A 21,725-nucleotide genomic window follows, 5' to 3' on the forward strand; every position below is an offset into this window, starting at 1 on the left:
AATTATGTACCTATACCTGCATAATGCCGACAGGTACATCGACACATCGTACGTATATTTTTACTGTATGGATTATGGCATTTACAACTTTAGTGAATATGTTGGTCATACTGAAAGTTTTATTTGGTCGAATAATTTTCAAAAGCCTTGCTGTGTACTGCGATTGTGTGTACAAGAAAGGAGCTCGCGCATAAAAGGGCGGAATGTACCGTCCCCTCACTCTACTCCCTTTGACGCATACTATTGATCCGTGAACACTGTGACCACTTGCTGCTGCGTATATATGTTTTTTCCCAGAGTATTTTAAAAATACTAAATAAAAGATAAGACACTATAAACAATTTACCTATAATTAACAAAAAATTATCATTATGCATATTATAAATTGGTTCAGTTTTTTGTTAAGTCAATATGTCACACACTAATACAATAATAAAATAATAATTATGTTTTTAAAATCGAATGCCCCGCGTATAAGTTACCTGTATAGGTATATATATTTATAAGTGTATAACGAATGTAATATGAATAGGTAATAATTAAAATTTGAACAAGTTTCTTTTTTACTAATAATAATCAATTTTATTATTTTTTTTTTTAAAGTGATAGATCACATTATTAATGATTAGTGATTACGAATAATAAACGCTTGTGTTGTGATTTACGGTCTGTGTATAATTTTAGAAACAAGACTTTGAATATGACTTAATCCTGTATATAATAATATATTAAAATAAATAAGCACTATAAGTCAGTGCTTAGTGCTTACTAAATCACGAGTAATTCATGAACCTATAGTTGTATCTAAATTTTTTACGTAATATATTATTTACATTATAATGCTTATTTTTCGATAGAATATCACGAAATTTATTATATTTTAGAAAAACATTTTCAGGATCGAACACAATTTTACAAATATGACTACTTATAATATTATTAAGATTATTACTTTAGGGTCTTAGGGACTTTTACAGTACCTTTAATAATTAATAATTTTACAGTGAATATTTAGGTATATTATTTCCTTCTTTATTCAATGCTAATATTGAATGTATACCATGTATTGTAATTTTTATTATATTACAGCCTACAAGGAAAATACTTAAATAAAAATATTAATATCAATATTTGGATGTGTACACGGGATATACTTTAATGACGCACATATTTCAATTTTTGACATAACAAATAGACGAAAGATTTATTATTTATGCATTTAATAAAGTTAAAATTTAATATTTACGAAGATGGTTTAATATATTATATAAAATTAAATTATGTAAATGTAAAATTCAACTTTTTAAATATACCAATAAGGCTGCAAATAGTCTTATTTCAAAAAATAAGGTACTTGATTACTATAGAATAACGTATACTATTTCAGTTTGTACCTAACTAACTATAATATTATACAGTATTTATGAAATAACAATTTGTACGGCGCAGGGTATCACGAAATACGAAGTTCCGTGTGTGCTTGGCGCCACCGATATTGCAGTTGAGTGTCTGCACGCAATGAAGAATTTTTCCCCATTGCACATATTTATATAGGTATAGACTATAGACGGCATGGTATATCTATTGAATTATATTCTATGTTTGCGTAATAAGTATATATTATGTTTTAGTAATATTATATTTTAAAATTTACTCGTCAAGAAAATAAATAATAATTGTATATACGAATATACGATTTACCAAATACCTACCTATCAATAAACATTAATACAATTTATTTATTTATTATTAAATGTGTAATTAACCTTAGTTACCTACTAAATGTATAATGCTAAATAATATAAACCTTTATATTAATATAATTATAAAATTATATTTTCATTTTACTATTTCAGTATGTACTTTTAATTCTATTCAGTGGCGTAATTTCAGAATTATTCCATTATTGGGATGCAAACCACTTTACAAATAAGTAATAACTAACCATAATCAAAGCCATTCTCAAAATAGATACTTTAAGATTTAAAAATTATTATTTATTATTACAAAATTTTAATAATGATTGATTTTTTTAACGCGAATGAAAATGAGTAGGTTGCTAAAAATGCTGAATATAATTATCAATATTTTCTTTTCGATTAAAAATGATTAACCTTAAGAAAATTCAGAAGTTATAATTTTGGATAGTTATTACTAATTACTTGGGCTGGGATTTGTATGTAAATACATATTTTTACTAAAACATGATAAATTAATTATTGGAAATGATAAATTCATTTCACGTGATTTGCAATAAAATAAATTATATTTTATTTTACATGTTTTTACAAATTTCGTCATAAATACATATTTTAACATTATTTGTAAAATTTCTGCTTTTTGTTTACATATTTCGTAAATGTTGACAATTTCGGTGGTTTAGTAGTATTATACTCGTATAGGTACATTTATACTTCGATAATAGTACTCATAACAATTGTAAGTGTATAATGCATATGGGAAATAAGTAATAACTAATAAGTATATGAAACTATGAAAGTATTAGTTAAATATTAATAACTTGATTATAGTTTATCTTATTTGTTTCTGTTCGATAACTATACATTAATGATCTTAGATTATACTTTATACTCAACAGTTATTAGACAAAATATATTTACGAATTTTCAACAGTGTCAATACTTGAGTTCGCATGGTTGTGAAAATATCTTTATATTTTATATTTTTTAAATTAAATTTATTAGAAATTAAAAATAATTAATTGTATATTATTCAAAAATTAATTAGAATTTTATTTTAATTTTACACGTTAACATAATTTAAAATTTTTCTTGTTACATATTGTTTATTTTATACTACTTATTTTTGTCATTTTAACTACATATATAATATATAATATGTACATATTTTTGGTCTTTTATTATATATTAATCTCAACCCTACTTATTACATAAAATGTATACACCAACATAAAATCTTCAATAAATATATCAACAACTTAATGTAATTGAAACAAAACAATTATCACTTTTGAGTATTAAAAATAATGTCTAAAACCATCAAAACATTATAATTTAAGTGAAAAAAGTGTTTATCAGTTTCAAGAACATAATTTTAAAGTATATAAATAAGAGCACCTATTTAAATGAAAATGCACACACTTGTGTTTTTCAAATGACGCTATTTTTATCAACATACATATAATATTATAATTTATTAATTAAATGTTTACAAGTCTATTTGAATATAATTGAATCATATGATATATTATATAATTGTAAGTAAAAAAATTACTTTGTATTAAAGGCTTATGTGCATAATTATATATAGGTATATAAAAAATTCAATATATGTAAGTTGTTGTGTTTGCTATGTTTGTATAAACTATAATATAATATTCTATTTGCATAGGTACCTACTAGTATAAAAGTTACATTAAACACTATATATTATATATAGTATATACTGTAGTAATAACTAATAAAGTATGTTATATATGTAATCATTAAATTTTCTAACCCATGTAATTTTTAATCCTAGTAAATATTGATACCCTTTTCCTCAAAAAAAAAAATGTTATTTTGATAGAAAGTATTAAAAAAATTATAATATTAATCATATATGTAAAATATATAAGTTATAGGTTAGGTATTTATATCATTATTATATCTATAATATACGTCTATCTATATAATATAAAAGTAATAAGTATAATTGTAGGTACTAAGGTACTGATTATAATATATTGTATTTTTATTAACAGATAATTATTAATTATTATTATTGAGGTTAATAATGGATAGTTAGTAACTACTATCATATTAGAAATCTACCCATTACCAATTTATTTTACTTATTAAAATAATAAACACAATTTAATGGATATGAAAATATTAATAAATACCTACGGAAATCTTTATTTTTATATACTTTTAATATTTAATAGTTACTAGTAATATACTAATACCAGTAATATGCATAATATGCATACGTGTTGATCTTGTACATCCAGGAAGAGAGAGATTAATTATAAAAGGGTGAATGTTTTATTTACAGAATCATTTTGTTTCTAATAATAACATCTTAATAGACTCTATATTATTATATTTATAAATGATAAATTAAACTTTATTCAATATAGGATAAATAAATTAACGAATAATAATATATTGACTATATAATAATTATTAGATTTATATTTTTTTTTTAACACGAGTTTACCTCGTAAGGCTCAAGTTATTTTAAAGCTGTATTAAATTAAAACTATTGTTAACTGGTTTATTAATGACCTGTCATAAATCTACCATAAAAAATAAAATATACACATTAAATTAAATTGTATCTGCTGTGTTAAATATTATTAATTATGATATAAAAAAATAGACTTAGTGCATAGAATATAGCCAAACAATAGGCACTTATCTATTTTTTTTAAATTATAGTTTAAAAAAAATATAATTTCTAACTTTATAAATACTTATTTTGAAGAAAATAAGAAAATATAATTGCCTGTAATTTGAAAACTTCTATGTCCCGAATGTATAAGGCAATGACTATTGATACTCTTCTATTTCTATTTCTGGAACGATCGCAACTACGGGTTACGAGTATTATTTCTAGATTCCATTATTATTATTTCTTTTTTATAGGAAATACTTAATTTATACATGACCGCTTGGTCAAACAATTTAAAATATTTTTTTAGTCACGTTTAACGCTTTAAAGTATAATACTATATAAATAAGAATTATTATCACACTTGTATAGTTCTGAATGGAATATGGATAATGAATATTATACTAAATAGAATAGGATAGTTTTATAATAAAATTGTAAAACTATTGTTTAATAAATTATAAAGTATTGTACTTAAATTATTATGATATGAAAAACGCATATATATCTATATCTCTTATTTATTAAAAAAAAAACTAGCATCTTAAATTTATAAATATGAAATATAGATACTTTTATTACTAAATGTTAATTTAAATATTTAATAATATTTTTTATTTCTTAACATTTAATAGTACTAAGTGAATAAAATAACTGGTAAATAACTGACTCATTAAATTATCGACTAACTTCATTGCCGGATTGTGAAAAGAACACTTTATATTTTTATAATCGAATAAATGTCTATAATATGTATAATTATTGTATATATATTATATATATATACCTCTAAGCATTCAACTGACTAACCAAAGTGCGTCTTACTTACAAGTTACACATAAAAGCTCAGATTCGTACAAGTTTGCCCAATTCTTAAATAATTGATATAGTCTCAAGCACTTAAGGTATGTAAACATAAAATTAAAATTAATAATTAATTGATTTCTAATCCAGTGGCCTAGTGAAACAGAAGCTTATAACGCCTCTACGCGCCTCAATGAGTATAATGTATATAATGCTATATATCTATTCTAATGTTTTCATAAATATAACCCTTTTTAAAATTAAATAATTAATGTCAATATTATGGTACCTATATGGCTATATCTTGTTGATCAAGTGGATTCTACTTCAATCACCATCAAATTGTATTTAGAAGATTTTTAAGCCACCATCAATCTTCTGACATTTATTGCAGCTGTAGTATGTATGTTAAAATGAAATATGTGGTTCAGTCCATAGTTCAGTTTGAATCACCTTTATTATTAGTGAATCGTATTCATTCATAGTTATATATTACTTAACAGTCTTAACAGGATGTCTCAACATATGTTTGTCCTCGAACAAATTCCGGCGCCCCCGCGCGCCCGTCACCTAACTGTTACATTACTCTACCCGCTTCATGACTATATAAAGGTATACATTTTAAAACTTACAATTCTATTAAAATTGAATCATGAAAACTTCATGGACGTAGACAATTTCAGTTTTAAAGTATTAATAAAAACTATTCTTATTATTAATTGGCTAACTATGTTACAGATTTGTAATTACAATATTTTGTTTTGTGTACAAATAAACCAAAAATACTTACATTAATAATAATAATAATAAAAAGTAATAACTGACAAGGCTTGATCTTTTTTCGTACCACGCCTCACCTAAATCACATCGTATAATATTTTATAGGCTATAGCTGAATATACTATTATGTCCATTATATAATACCGTTATATATGTGCCTATTTATCTATTATCATTACAATCTATGCAGTTTCGTAATTATTGTAAGCACACAATTTATAAACCAAGGCCTATTAATAGAAACGATCATATTATCAAGTAATATATTTTTTTGGTAAATCTTTTAGTCATTTATTTTACTTATTTACTTTATTTAATTATACGTTATGTTATACCATATTACCATATTATATTATAATTTTTATAACACAAAGTTTAATAACATATTAACATCTACATATTTCTGTAAATATCGTAAAACGTAAAACATTAAAAATAGATTCATAGTATCTATAAATTAATAATATTTTAAAATAAATCAAAAATTATATTTGTTATAGTACAATTCATAATAATATAAAATACATAAAAATTTAAGTTCACATGAATAATGTTTTTATGTGGCGCAAACTACATTACTACAACCTTAAAAAGTAGCATAAATTACCAAAATTAATTTTTAGATGTGGCGCAAATTACTTATATATTTTTTTTTCAGTTTTTATCTAGTTTTTGGCGCAAATTACATACGCCCAAATGCCCCAATAGATTATTAACAAAGGTATGCCGGGTCGCAAATAGGCGGTCAGCTCCCATTTTGCCGACGTTTCATTTCGTCGAATTTATTTTTCGAGTAACTTAACATAATTTATAAGTTACACATTACATACTAAATAATTGTATGAATGTTTTATTTATTTATGTACAATTGCATACGCCATCGTTATTATATAGGTACCTTTTAATTTTTTATAGTTATAAATAAAAAATCGATCCGCGTGTCCGCGTCATTACAGTTTTTAAATGAGAAACAAAAGTTTTATTAGTCCAAATGACTGAAAAAACATATACTCTTGGTCGCAAAAAATGCAAAATCCTTACCACCTTTTAATTCAATACAATTCGTATGACTTTTGAATAGTTTTCATTACCTATGAACATTTTTAACACGTTTTAGTATAAGTACAAGAGTTTAATATTATAGTACGAATAAATATTATTAAAATTATAATAAATTCTACATTCATAATGATATTTATTTTTATATTAACATTTGACATAACTATGTAATAATCATAAAAGGAATACCATTAGAAATTATTTACGTTGTGTCATTATATTTTATATTGGATTATTGTAATTGAAAATAAATGATATTTATACCACCATCTAGTTGTGAAACCGTTCAACTCATCTAACTTTAAAAGAAGTTAGTAGATAGCACTGCTGAATAAAAACAAAAATGAAAGTTTTCTGATATTCTGTACAACAAAATAAATGAGTTGTACATATACTTTTTTTTATTAATTTAACTGTATCAAATATCAATACATAATGTAGTTTAAGAATGTTAACTAAATATATGATTAATATGTTTACAAAAATATTTACAATGATTAAATACTTTTTAATTTTGGTTAGCTTATAAGTCTAGGTCCAAATCTAAATCTTTAGGTTCAAGTAGAATATCCTACAGTGGCCATGGTTTTAATTTTAGATTGGTGAATCTTCTGCTAATCCAAGAAAGGTAAACAACAGTCTGAGTATATTAGATTTTAGAAAGGGAAAATTTTTGTTTCTAATTCTAATTTAATATAATATATCACAATAGGTACTTCTTAATTATTTAGTTTAAGTATATTATTTTTATTTAACTGTTAATAATCCACATAATTTAAACAAAAATAATCATTAATAATAATAGTAATTGTTCAGTATTCATATTTATTGTGTTAGATATTGGTTTTTAATAAGTATTAGGTGATTTTTAGCCAAAAGAAGGAGTCATGGAAGGCTTAGGGAATGACCAATGACTTATAATATGGTTGTACGGAAAGGTGAAAGTACTCATTACTAAGGTAATAACTTTTATCGATATGTACCGTGAATATGAATACATTTATTGTGATCTATTTTAAAATTTAAAAAGACCTATTTTTATAAAAAATATAGAAAACAGGAAAAAAAGGTTTTTATTAATTAAAAATTAAAAAATCAAAATAAAACGTTTACTCATAGCGTCGAAATGAAATGAAATACATTTATTTGTAAACATTATTTTTATCTTTTTATTATAAAAAAAAAAAGAAGCTTTTAAATCTGAATCCCATTGTAGATTAGGTAATCATTTGTATTATGTATTATGTATATGTTTAATATCGCAGTATTAGGCAATAGCTCAGGCGCAGATCCAAGGGTGGGGGACTAAGGGACCCAAGGTAGACTCTGCCATCCACGTAAATGTTAGGTTATCTGTTTTTGGCAGCCGATAAAATACAATACGCACAAACGCATATGGTTTTTGCTTTACCCCGTAAATTTATTCTAGATCCGCACCTGCAATAGATAGTATTGTTTTGTGTTGCAGTAGCTAAACAGTACATATGTTAATTGTATGATAAATGTACGTGTATGATGGAGATATAATTTAGTCGTAAACTCGTAATAAATCAAATGTCATCGCCAAAAAGCCGATATTAAGTGCTGACATATAGATCATTTGGGAAATGTGAAAATTAAATAATTAACTACTAAACATTGAATCGCCATTCACGAAATTGAGATTTTCAAGTTTACCTCTCTTGTACTTGGCTGGAACGTGAAGAGTGATAATTATTATAATTTATAGTATTAATATTTTTCTAATGCTAAATTATTTAGACTAGATATAACAATAAACGTCAAATACAGTGGTACCTTAGGTACCTATATTATTATACATAAACGCTTGAAAATACATTAAAAAATGAAGTAGTCCATAGTTCACAGTTTTATTAATATATTGTCTTAAGGTAATATTTTGATTATACAGCACAGGTATACACATTTTTATATAAGCAATAATATTTAAATATACATTTTAAATAATTAAAAACTTAAAAATAACAATATGCTAATATTTTTTACTATGTATTATAACATATTATTATATATATAACTATATAAGTAACTACATAGGGTATTTAAAATTATTCAAAGGGATTAGGATTTAGGGAGGATAGAACTTCAGAATTTTAATCATATTAAGGTATAACAAGTGACAACATATATAATGTGATATTGACATATTATGTCATATTGTGTATAGACCTAGCTTTATAATATTATATTATATAGGTAACAGTATAATACAATAAGAACTTTTATATTATACTAAGAGTTAAGATGTTCTATTTATTCTATTTAGCACACATAGGTAGTATTATATTATAATCATACTATATAGAATATTGGTTTATGGTTATATATGTATATAAATTATAAATAAATCACACTATAATTTTATTATAATAAGTCTTATAAAATATAATAATAAAACTTCATATAGATTAATATTTTAAATATACATCGTATACCATGAGTTATTTTACTATTTAGTATTTATATATTATTGGGATAACATTGAATATGTTTACCTAAATAAGGATGCATTGTGCCGCTGTAGTATAATTTTTATAAATGTAATACATATACCTTCGAAGAATCGTGAGGAGGAGGAGTTTTAAAAACGACTTCATCATTTTCATCCAAATAGTCTCGAAAATACAAAGTATATATGCATTCAAACCCAAGTCTCTCTGCCGCTTTAGCTGAAAAATAACTGCTGCACTCTATATAAACCATTGGGCATTCATTCTCCAACGCTAACTCTCTGAAAAGTCAAGTATAAAAATGTATATTTAGGTATTAAATATCAATATTGAAGTAAAGAAAATATAAGTACACCAATAATGTAACATAGTTTGGATGATAAATAGGTATAAATATATAATATTAATAAGATTGTATTAAAAAAAAGTTGCAATTATCATACGTAATGTAAATACAAATGTCATTAATCTATGTATATGACTTTACACCACACAGCCGGGAAATTGTGCCATTGCAGCCTGCAGGCCATTCAAATCAAATATAGAACAGCCTACCATTTAAAATAATAATTTTTAATTATAAAAATTATTTTTAACATTTAATTTAGATTTTAAGTATAGAGTAATAATTTGTTAGATGACACGTATACTAACTTGTAATAAAACTATTGAACAAATTAAAATCATTTTACAGATAGTATTTTATTTAATAAGATAATAATAATAAAATATCTAACGTTTAATGTGTAATAACACTAATAATTAATAAGTAGTTAATAACTATAATAATCATTAATCAGTAATCACATCAGACTACAGTTGTATACTAATAGATAAATTTTGGTAATAAACCTTATGCTTAAAAACTAAAAAGGTACTATAAATACTGTGTACTATGGTACTATATATAAGCTTACATTGTTTTATCAATTAGAGCTTTGCATACTCCTTGTCCTCTAAATGATTTATCCACAGCAATTATTTTTATATCGATTAAACGATCTACATTTGGGTATTTTTGGAAAACATCTACTTCTCGCTCGACTTTATCTAAAAATGCCGTAATAATATTAAACTTGGTATCATCTTTTGTCTCTTCTTCGATTTCGTTATTTTTTTCTCCATCTATTCTGTACGTCAGATTATTTAGGACAACGCCCATTAAATCTCCATTAGGAGATACTGCTTTAAACGCCAAACCTGAATTTTAAAATAAATTACATCATGTAAATAAAAATCAACATTATATATTATTTTATAAATTTAATTTTAAACAATTAATTATTAATACCTAATGTATTATTAACTGATTAATAATTAATAGGGTAGGCTGGGTAGAGGCATATAAAAATATACAAGTATTATAATTATACACCCAGGAATCGTCCATATACTATAATTTACACGTAAAAATTTCATTAAATAATAATAAAAAAAAATTATACATTATATATATTTTTGTTTAGCGGTTTGATTAATACATATTAAAAATAAATAAAACCTAAAGTAAGAACGATATTGAATAAGCCTCGGACAATATCTAATTATATACGTATTTTGTGTCTATATTCTAATATTTATTTGACCCACCGCCAGGGGGTACTGCGGTAACCACTAACCAGCAGGGTGTGGAAACTTTGAAACAATCGAATATATAAGAAAAGAACTGACTATCATTTTTTTTATTCACAACTATAATTGGTAAATGTATCGGTTAAATAGTAATACAGTCAATCATTATTATTTTTTTTAAATTTATGTTATCACAATATAACTTGCGAGTTTTGGACGAATATATTTAAAATAATTTTATATTTAAACATCATCTTCAATAAAATATGTATCTTTTTACGTATCCCCAATGGCTACATCAAGTATCAACTATCAATTAATAACTTCATCTATAAAAAGGATACCACATCCGCATGTGTTGTTATATTGTCTTGCAAAGAAAATTTGCATTCGGCAATTCCAATTGTGTGTAGTAATTTAAGCTTTAACAATAGAGTGAATTGATATATTATCAGACTTAAATGTTAAGAACATTATTTTGTGTTTTCTTACGGCAGTGTTTTAAAGATATTATAAAGCGAGTTATAAAAATATGTAAATCTAATGCAATTCATAATTTGATGTTTTGTGTATGAAGAAATAATGTTTTTATTAATCGTTTCTTTAATCGCAAGGATCTCTTTTTATTTAAATAAAAGAATAACTGGTTGTCTGGTTAGGTTAACTTTGAATCTTTTTAACTGAAATTTTTAAACTCGCTAATGCAGTGGTTTTCAATCTGGGAGTCTCAAAAAAAAAAAAAAAAAAAATGAACGAAATAGTTTTACCAATTTACCATATTATTTAAAAATAATATATACATATACATACATTTATTTTACTTTATTGTATATACTTAAAAAAACGTTTTAAAATAATGTTGTTTTACAATTAATTCAGTTTTGAAGTGTAAATTAATTAAAATTATATACCATGTAAATATTTTATCGGTAATTAAATTAAATTCAATAAATAAAACAAAATTCTTTGAAGGGTCGCATTACAAAAAAAAAAAAAAAAATCAAAAATTGGGAGTTGCGATTCGAAAAAGGTTGAAAACCAATTCGCTAATGCACATAGCATTACATCGCTATAGCATTGATGACTGATGTATTTAAAAAAATATTCATTTAAAAAGGTTAATCATATTATATAAAAGTAGTAGTTACTTATTGAATAATATATATAATTTAGGTATTTATGTTATGTACCTATATTGTTTTATGACAATAAAACATATTTATGTATGATTTTTAAAAGACAGTAGAAGATGCATTGAATTTTATAATGTTATATTTAAGCTCACCATTATCCATAAAATTAAAACAGTAACTTTCAAGTTTTGCTAAAGAATCATTATCCTCCAGCATATTTATACCCAAAATAAGAGGCTCATCTCGGAAGAAAAATTGCCTTAAAAATTCAACGACAACTTGTTTATCTTCAGCAGTAATTGGGACAATGTTATGGATGCATTTCTTGACCTCACTCATTTTTCTAAGATTTTGAATATTTAAATTCTGAAAATGTAATATTTATGTATTTATTTATTGTTAAATGACAAGACAATTGCAATCATATTGTGAAATGTATAATGTAATGATGATTTTTAGCATTTTTAATTTAGTTACCTACTTTTTTTGTTATTTATTTTACAGTATAATAAAACTGATTTTTTCATCAAATTAAAAATTGATGTGTGTGGTCTATGACTTTTTTTATGAATTAAAAATAACATTGACATTTTTAATACAACTGAATTATTAATTTAGGTAAACTTTTCTATATATAAAAATTATGAGATAAAATATACAATTTATACCTATTATATTAATTAAGCTGGTATTTTTAAATTTCAATAATAGTGTTTTAAAATAAAAGTTTAAAGTAACTATTTTGCCACACCCAAATATTCATCACAATTAAATAATATCAAGATGAAGCAATATAAATTATAAGTATAATATGTTTATTTGAAAAATTAAAAATCGTAAAAGTTCTTATAAATTTTAAATTTTAAAAATAAACGCAAACCAATAATAAAATCTATTTAATTAAATACCGACTTAAGTTATATTTTTTTTTCAAAAATTTAATATGATCATAAAATGCAGTATTTTTTTTTATATATGTACCTATTAGTTATTATAATATTATATTATCAACAAAACATTATTACCTTAATCTAATTATTTTGTGTTGATCTATTAATACGATTTTTATACGTTTAATTTGATGATTGTGATTCGTTGATCTGTAGCGTGAAACTACGGCAATATAACTTTCCTCGACTCGGGGATTTTTGATTTTCGGGGTCTCCATAGCGACAAATAAGGGCGTCACTATCATCGTTTCGACACGACCTTGTTCACAATTGATTATATCTCAATATCCCTAATTTTCTTCCTACCCTCGGCCGTATCACTTTTTATCAAAATATAAAATCATGCAAACAGAAAGACATGAAATTGCACTTATAATTAATTGATACTTTAATTGTATTGGAATATTTAGTTTAAAATGGAGTTACTTATCTACTTTAATAGAATCATTTCATATAATAAGGCACTTAGGTTGTATAATGCATTTTAATTCAACTATAATTTAGGTACACATTAAGTACAGAATCTTGAAAGTGCTATATACATGCCTACTATAATATATAAAGTAACAATATTATACCTACCTAACACCTTTATAAATATTATATAATACTCAAATACATTTTATGATATATAATACCTGCTTATTAATGAATTAAGTATTAATAATTTATAATAATTTTTTTTTAAATTTTTTTAAATTTTTGGTTACTCTTTTTATAGAATAATATTTCAAATATTTAATACAACATTTTGCTATTAATAATGGTTTAGGAAGTTATTAATAGCCAAGTAGGTATCGTTTAATCGAAAACAAATATTGAAAACAAAATTATGTAATTCCAATATGAATTTTGAGATGGCTTTCTCACTCTATATGACTGTTGTAAAAACCACTTAAAAAGACGTCACATCCGCATTTGTTGTTCCCGTCCTAGAAATGCGTAGCTTAGCATATATTTACGCTCAGCTGTTCACGCTTAGCTTTGTTAGCTTTAATATTAGAGTGAATTAACCAATTATTAAATGTAATGTTAAGAACATTATCTATAGTTGGTGTTTGTATCTCAGTTTTAACGAACACAGATTAAGTTCTTAACATTAATTTTTATAATAAATCAGATTCATTCTAATTTTATTAAAAATAACGAAGGTAAAAGTAAACTGCAGCTGAGCGCAAATTTGCTACATTATACGTACTTGTAATTTGTAAGACATACGGAGTCAACAAACGATAATGCAGCGTCCTTTTAAAATCGTCAATACGTTATATTTAATTTAATATTGAAATATTGTTAATTTAGTAGTCTGAAAATTTTTTAGACAATTTTGATGGTGTTAATTTTAAATTTGTACGAGTAAAATAGTATCAAAGCGTGCGAATTCATAAAAAAAGTTTAACAGCATTTTGCATACAAATGTTCAATATGTACTTATTATTACCTGCTACTCATTGATTGCGCAATTAAACAGCATTATATATAAACCGAAAATCCTCCGTACAAAGCCTTTATTAATATGTATTATAAACTATAATTGCCATCAAACTACACGCTATACATTTTAATTTGATGGTTGCAAGTTGTAAACTTGCTACTAACAATTGACATCTGATCGTTTGAAGAAGATTATATAACTATAAATTGTATCTATTAGATTTGAGAATGTTTGAAATAAATTTGTAAAATAGTGCAATTAAATATTATTTATTAATTATTTTATTATTTTTACATACCTATTTAATTATTAATTCGAAGTTATAGTCACATATAAAAATTCAAAAGTGGACTATACAGTCAAACACATAATCACCGAATGCCAAAAATACCAAAACATGAGAAAAAACACCATGTATCACAACAGATTGTTAGGACGTTTGGACCAGACCCACAATCAATCACCAACATCATACAATTTATAAAAGAAATAAAAATATATAACTCAATTTAAGCCAAATAATAACGTAATTACACAGCAATGTAAAATTATTTTAAATTAATGTTAAACTAATGGTCAAAGAAGCCGATGTTTTATGCAAAAAAAACAAGTTTAAATATTAAATGTTTGTGTTTGTTTACAACCTTAAAAAGTTATTTATTTATAACGTTTATATATGTTATTAACGCTTAAATGCATAATAATATACATAATTATCTAAATCTAATATTTTTAAACTTCCATTTGAAGCGTAGTAAAATTTAATCATTAGATATACATATTAATTGTTACTAGTATTAATACTACTATATATTGCTTATTATACTACATTGTTCGATTGATTTGTTCAAAAAAACTTTTTTTTCACTCACCATTATTGAATAATCCAAATAGGAAATTTTTTAAATTCTTAATGACGTTTTTCTCTTTCATTAACTCTACAGCTGCATTTATTGGTTCATCCCGGATAAAGAATTTTAGCAAAAACTCAATCACAGTTGTTTCATCCTTTGCAATGATAGGCACAACTTTAAAAACATTTTCAGATTTCATAGCTGCATTCATTTTTTTCTATCTAATATCTTATCCATAGATAAGTTTCTATCTATAAATATATAGTTTTTAAGTATAAATAATAATTAATAATGATAATAAGTATAAGTACTAGAATGTTTTTTTCTTATTATTTCTCAACAGTTTAAAGTACATAATATAAAATGTTTACTTTTTTAATTAAATTTATGATAAGATACTGATTAAAAAATACGTTTACAATACATTTATCTAATTGTTTTTGTTTGATTTTAACGGTTTAAAAATCGATTTCAAATAAAAAAATCTGGTTGGTAGGTAGGCAGGTAGGTAAATAGGTAGGTCAATAGGAAGTTAAAATAAAAATAATAATTGTTTTTTTGTTATATGTTTTATACTATAATTTAACTAGTAAGTGTAAAAAATCACCAGCATAAAAATAATAGTTTATCAATTGAATGAAGATTTAAAGTAGAATAATTAGATTATTATATAATAACCTACCTACCTATAATTATAATAATCACCAAACAACGTTTATGTGGATGATGGAAATTAAACCACGAACTATAAAATTAAAACAGATTATTAACAAGACAACAACAACAAACGTGATCTAATAACTTATTTTATATTACCTATATATTCTAAATAAAAAAATAATGTGTTTAAATGTTGCACTCCAATATATGATAATTAACAAACGTTTATATCGTCAGACACAGGTGCACTACTATCACAACTCCCAAATAAAGAGAACACCTTTCTAGTTCATAGTTTTCGTTAATCCGTACATATTTGTACAGCTGTTCACCACACTACTAATTTCCATTGCCTTAAAAGGTGATGTAATATATATACATATCAGACATCAAAGAATTGAATTATTCATATCTACCCACAATGTAAGAAATGTTTAAAAACAATCGGTCTGTAATTTCAATTTGTTCCTTATCTATGCGCATGTGTTAAATATAAAACAAATTCGTATGTGTTTGAAGATTAGTACAATATTAATTACAACTATTTGAATTATATTTATAAAATAATAAGTTGTTTAGCAAGGATTTAACTGAATTAATAAAATATAATATTTACCAATGTTACCGTCATTATTTGTATGTCAAAAAGTAAAATAATTTACAACTTACTTATTACATATATATTTAATGTTGACCTTAATAATGGCTTAAAAATTAAGACAATTATATATGAGAGGGGGGCTGGGGCAGATTTTTGGAAATCGGCTAGAGGTGAGGGTTTAGTTTTACAAATTCTGAAAACCAACTAACAAATACTTATAAATGAAGATCTTTAACTTACAATCTATCCTGTTAGATTTTGTCGATATTGCGGGGGGAAGCTAACTTCATATACTTACGTCTTAAAAATTTATTTTTGCGAAAAAATATTTTAAATACAGTAAAATATAATTCAAAGTTAGTGTTTACTCTTTAGAATATTTTAAAAAATATTGAGTAAGTACACAAAGAGTCAAAGACACTAAGTATTATTAGATGATGTAATATTTTATAATTTCTGGAGAAATTATTTACTGTATGATGATTAAAATCTTGTGTAGGATGACAGACAGGTGCTCTTAGACTCTTCAATTTCGTGTGAAAATATAATTTTTCTCAACCACTGAATCACACATAATATTATATACATTACATTATATACACCTATCACATACATATGTAATATGTATTATGTTTAATTGTTTATGTATATTAAACAGTGTTAAAATGCTCGCTGTTCTAGTTCTAAATTAAACACGAATAATTATTACTTATATAATATAATAGATATAGAATTAAATTAATTTTCGCTTTTTTCCTCGGTAAATAACTATTATTATACATTTGGTTAAGCTTAGGTGGGCTCTTTGTTATAATTCGCCGCCCACATCACTATAAGATGATTTAAGGCTCATTCAAATGTTTTCAAAATTAAAATTATGTATCACAGTTATATTTATTAGCATCATTAGCGATTACTACTTTATAAATGTTAGAGAACTAAGCCGTAGCCGTGTCACATTGACCATTGCCTATTTGCCTATATCCTTATGTGACATGTCCGTATAATAAATCTGACTTTAACCTGCTCTATAGCCTATAGACTACTAATTTTTCTAAATATCTAATAACATACTTCGTTATTTGTATAATTTTAAGGTTATAGACTTATGGAATATTATATCGCTAATATTTAGCACAATATTTTTATAATTTTATAAATAAGATGAACACTTGTGGCATTATAATTATATTAAATGCATTACTGTTGCAGTACTAAGTATTAGTCAAAATTGCGATTTTTTAAAAATAGAAAATTATAATTTTGCGATTATAAACTTTTGTCTAATAACTTAATTGTTTATTTATCGTTATGTGTTTATTATTGTTATATAAAAATAAATTAAGTGAAATAAAAAAAATCAATTTTGGTTTAGATTTTATTGTGTAAGTAGATATAGCAGGAAAATTGTAATACAATTCAAATTTAATTTATACTTTACTATTAATAAACTTATACTTTAGAAGTACCTACAATATATATGATTTCCTTATCATTGAATACCTAGCTTATTGTTGCTGAAACGGTTTTATTTTTCTTCTTGAACCATAATATGGCTTACACATATTATACTAAACTATTTAAACATACGAGTAAACACGTTGCAGTGAAATACTGATTAATCTGTAATGCGTAATACTTTTAAACTATTGTTGATTAACTAAATATTAGGTACTCCACAACATATTGTAAATTAGATAAAACGTTATTATATTTGAATATCTATTGAATTTTGTATGCGGCGCTTCACACGATTCATGACGTAATATATTAATATATTATATGCGGAAATATTGATAAAATCAACAAATTAAATTTCAACTATCCCATAGAGTCATAAACTGTTATATGAAATACATATGAATACATGATACACTAATAGTCCAAAGTTATTGGGTGGGAACATAATATAGGCTACAATCCATATTACATAAACACAATTAAATTCAGTAGTTAAAATATAACAATCTAAAACATGCGATTATAATACACCCATAGATAATACTTGAAATTATTATGAATAAAATACATATTAAATTAATATTATATATATATTAGAAATAAGTTATACGATATATACGGGAGTTAGGTGTGTTACCCGAGAAATTACAATAAACCGTGACGAGTGTCTAAATTAAAGCAATTTCATAGTGAAAACGATTAAAACATAGCTATATGATATATATCTAATAACATAAAAACTTTAGTGGCTCATAAATATTAACTAATCATATAATTTACTAGTTTCTAAACGCATTGAATATATTAACGAATACTATATGTAACAAATGAATAAATGCATAACGATTTACATTTACAATATGTATCTTGATTCTTGACATTGCATTTCTCAATGTTAAATATTAGGTATATTAGTATTATAATTTATAATACATTTAATAAACAAATTACATAACTACAAAAGTGTGGTGTTAAAAAGTTAAAGAATAAAATCAATTTAATAGACGTTAAACAAAATTCACTCATGTGTATCGGCGTTAGGCGAATCACGGAATGTAAATTTATCGTGAATCATATATACATTTTATATTATGATACACAATCATAATATAAAAATAATAATCGAAATTGGAATTTTAAAAAGTTATAGATTACAAATCAACAAAGTTTTGTTTCCAAAATAAATTTCAAATAATAATTATGCACTATCGAAATTATGTACAAACTTTTTTCTTGGCGAGCCACTTTAATTTAACAATTTATTATCAATTTTTATTAACAATTGACAAGTAGATATACTGCTTTGCTATACGTTAGATGTCGAGTGGGTTACTGTGATGGATATGTTAAATTTTAATTTAATAACATAATATATATTACTACTATTCTGAACGGTGATGGTTTAGCTTATCACTAAATACATTTGATGATATGTTTTTTGAAACTACAACTGAAGTAATTTAGTTTTCTATTATTTAAAAAGTAGATTGATAATGTTGCCGAAAACATCGCCTTTGAAAATAATAATTGAGTATAAAATTAAATAATAATATACGCCTACAATTTTTATATCCGTACGAATAATGTTTTTAAACTTTAACAAAATAATGAATATCATAATTCATAATTTAATTATATAATTTTGTCCAAATTTTAACTTAAAATACTTTTAAAAATAAAATGTACCTATGCATTTAAATTGTCTGACATTTTTATAATAACAATTTGTATGGGATCTTGTATTCAATTTTTTAAGTTTTTCGACTGAATTAAAAATCGACATTTACAGAAATAAAACTAAGAAATATAGAACATTTCAAATATCTATAAATAACTTAAAAGAGTTGATATATTTTAAAAATAATACCATGTATAGGAAATTATCATTTAAACATTAAACACTTTGTAAAAATTAGAAAACTCAGCAGCAGTTGGAGTGTCGCAAGACAACTGGTCGTAGGCTAATTTCGTCTCCGGAAGACTACGAAAACACGACAGAAAACGACGTCTGTACCTAATACGGTCTATGATTTGACACTGACCGAAAGACTAAAAATAGATTGTGTCATCGCTCAGACCAACATCTGATCAGCGATTATTGAACTTATCAATGACAGTGATTTTTCCACGCACCGGAGGCAAGCTTTCAACGTCGTTTTTTAACCATAATAATACTAAGTCAATAATGATAGTATGTTCAGAGATTTTGACCTGCAGAGTGTTTAAAGAATTAGCGTCTATCTATGATCATATTAACGGAGTTCAAACACCTGTCTCCGATTCAACGCCGGCAATGTATATACTAAATATAATGCGCTTTATGGACATAGTTCCTCGTGTCGTGTTCGATAGTCCGATTGACGAGTGACAACCTGTCATCATCGATTTCACGTGTAGCACTAGCAAATTGACATATTTAATAGTCGTTTACGCCTGATAAAAGTCGTTTACGCCGAATATAACTACACGCCTGATAATTAATGGCGTTTACGCAAAATATTTAAAATTCGATAGTAATTCGTAAAAAAATCGTATCGATAGAGAATCGTGGCGTTTACGCCAAAATTATATTAACTCATTTTCGGCCAAAATGTCGTTTACGACCTTCTTCCTTGGAAGCGAGGATTTAACGAAGTCTCGTTAGAAATCCAAATTGTGGAAAACACTTTCACTTCGGCACCATTCTGTCTGGGAAGTGCATCGAAATTTGAGAACGTTGATAATATCTCGCAGATTCCACAGTTTGGTTGATCGTATAATATAGTCCATGTTTGAAGATGAGGGGATCGAGACGGCAAATTGTTGATGTTAAGTATGTATAACGAAATGGAGTTGGTGTTTAGAAGATTACACGGACAAAATAATTATTATATTTTATATAGGTATGTAAAGAAGATATAATATACAGAGATACCTATATATTTCAAATTCTCATAAAAGTAATTACCATCTTAATAAATACATTTTTAACACAGATGAATTGTTATGTAACCACAAGCTTTTCTAATGTTAGGTTTTTACATAATGTTTTCTCGATTTTATATAATTTCAAGTAAATTGTAATATTAGCTTAAAAGTTAAATAACAACCTGCTCGTTACGGAAGAATAGTAATTATTTTATACATTTTGTTCACGGTTTATTATAAAAATGATTACATCATTAAAGAAAATATGTACCTATAGCATTTAGTTATTTTTATTATATTTTTAATATGTTATGATTTTTTCAAATGAATGGCTAAGCCTACGATATTAATAAATATACGATATGAAAATGTTGGAATAAACTACAAAAATAAACCAATCAGATAAACTAGAATAAGAAAACAATTTTAAGACCCATTTTAGTATTACTCAAATGTGGTACACAATACGGATAGCTTAAAGTAATATACCAAAAATTAAATATTTAAACGATTTAAATTATTTATAAATAGAAAACTAAGGTTATTTATAGAGATATTGTATACGACTGGTAAGATATACTGGTAACTTAAACAAAACAACGTTACTAGGTAATTTTATAAGAAAATATTTTGCTTTAAATTATTAGTATGGTGAAGAATGTATTGATTTTACAATAATGAG

The 21,725-nt window shown here is 24.5% G+C and overlaps 1 protein-coding gene across 4 annotated transcripts; it reads right to left on the reverse strand.

Moving 5' to 3' along the window:
* Positions 1 to 7,345: 7,345 nt before the first annotated feature.
* Positions 7,346 to 16,373, reverse strand: LOC132922105 (arylalkylamine N-acetyltransferase 1-like). Of its 4 annotated transcripts, XM_060985440.1 has the most exons (5): positions 16,231 to 16,358; positions 16,101 to 16,159; positions 15,433 to 15,665; positions 10,388 to 10,670; positions 7,346 to 9,751 (listed from the first exon to the last, which is right to left on the reverse strand). In XM_060985440.1, exons 3-5 carry the CDS (start codon positions 15,623 to 15,625, stop codon positions 9,553 to 9,555), a joined length of 675 nt encoding a protein of 224 aa, XP_060841423.1. In that variant the 5' UTR covers positions 15,626 to 15,665; positions 16,101 to 16,159; positions 16,231 to 16,358; the 3' UTR covers positions 7,346 to 9,552. The 4 variants fall into 4 exon arrangements, with proteins under 4 accessions (XP_060841423.1, XP_060841424.1, XP_060841422.1 ...); XM_060985441.1 differs by lacking the exon at positions 16,101 to 16,159 and having other exon boundaries at positions 16,231 to 16,373; XM_060985439.1 differs by lacking the exons at positions 16,101 to 16,159; positions 16,231 to 16,358 and adding an exon at positions 12,328 to 12,541 and having other exon boundaries at positions 15,433 to 15,571.
* Positions 16,374 to 21,725: the final 5,352 nt, after the last annotated feature.

The sequence above is a fragment of the Rhopalosiphum padi genome, chromosome 2, assembly GCF_020882245.1.
Source record: "Rhopalosiphum padi isolate XX-2018 chromosome 2, ASM2088224v1, whole genome shotgun sequence".
Taxonomy (NCBI): Eukaryota; Metazoa; Arthropoda; class Insecta; order Hemiptera; family Aphididae; genus Rhopalosiphum; species Rhopalosiphum padi.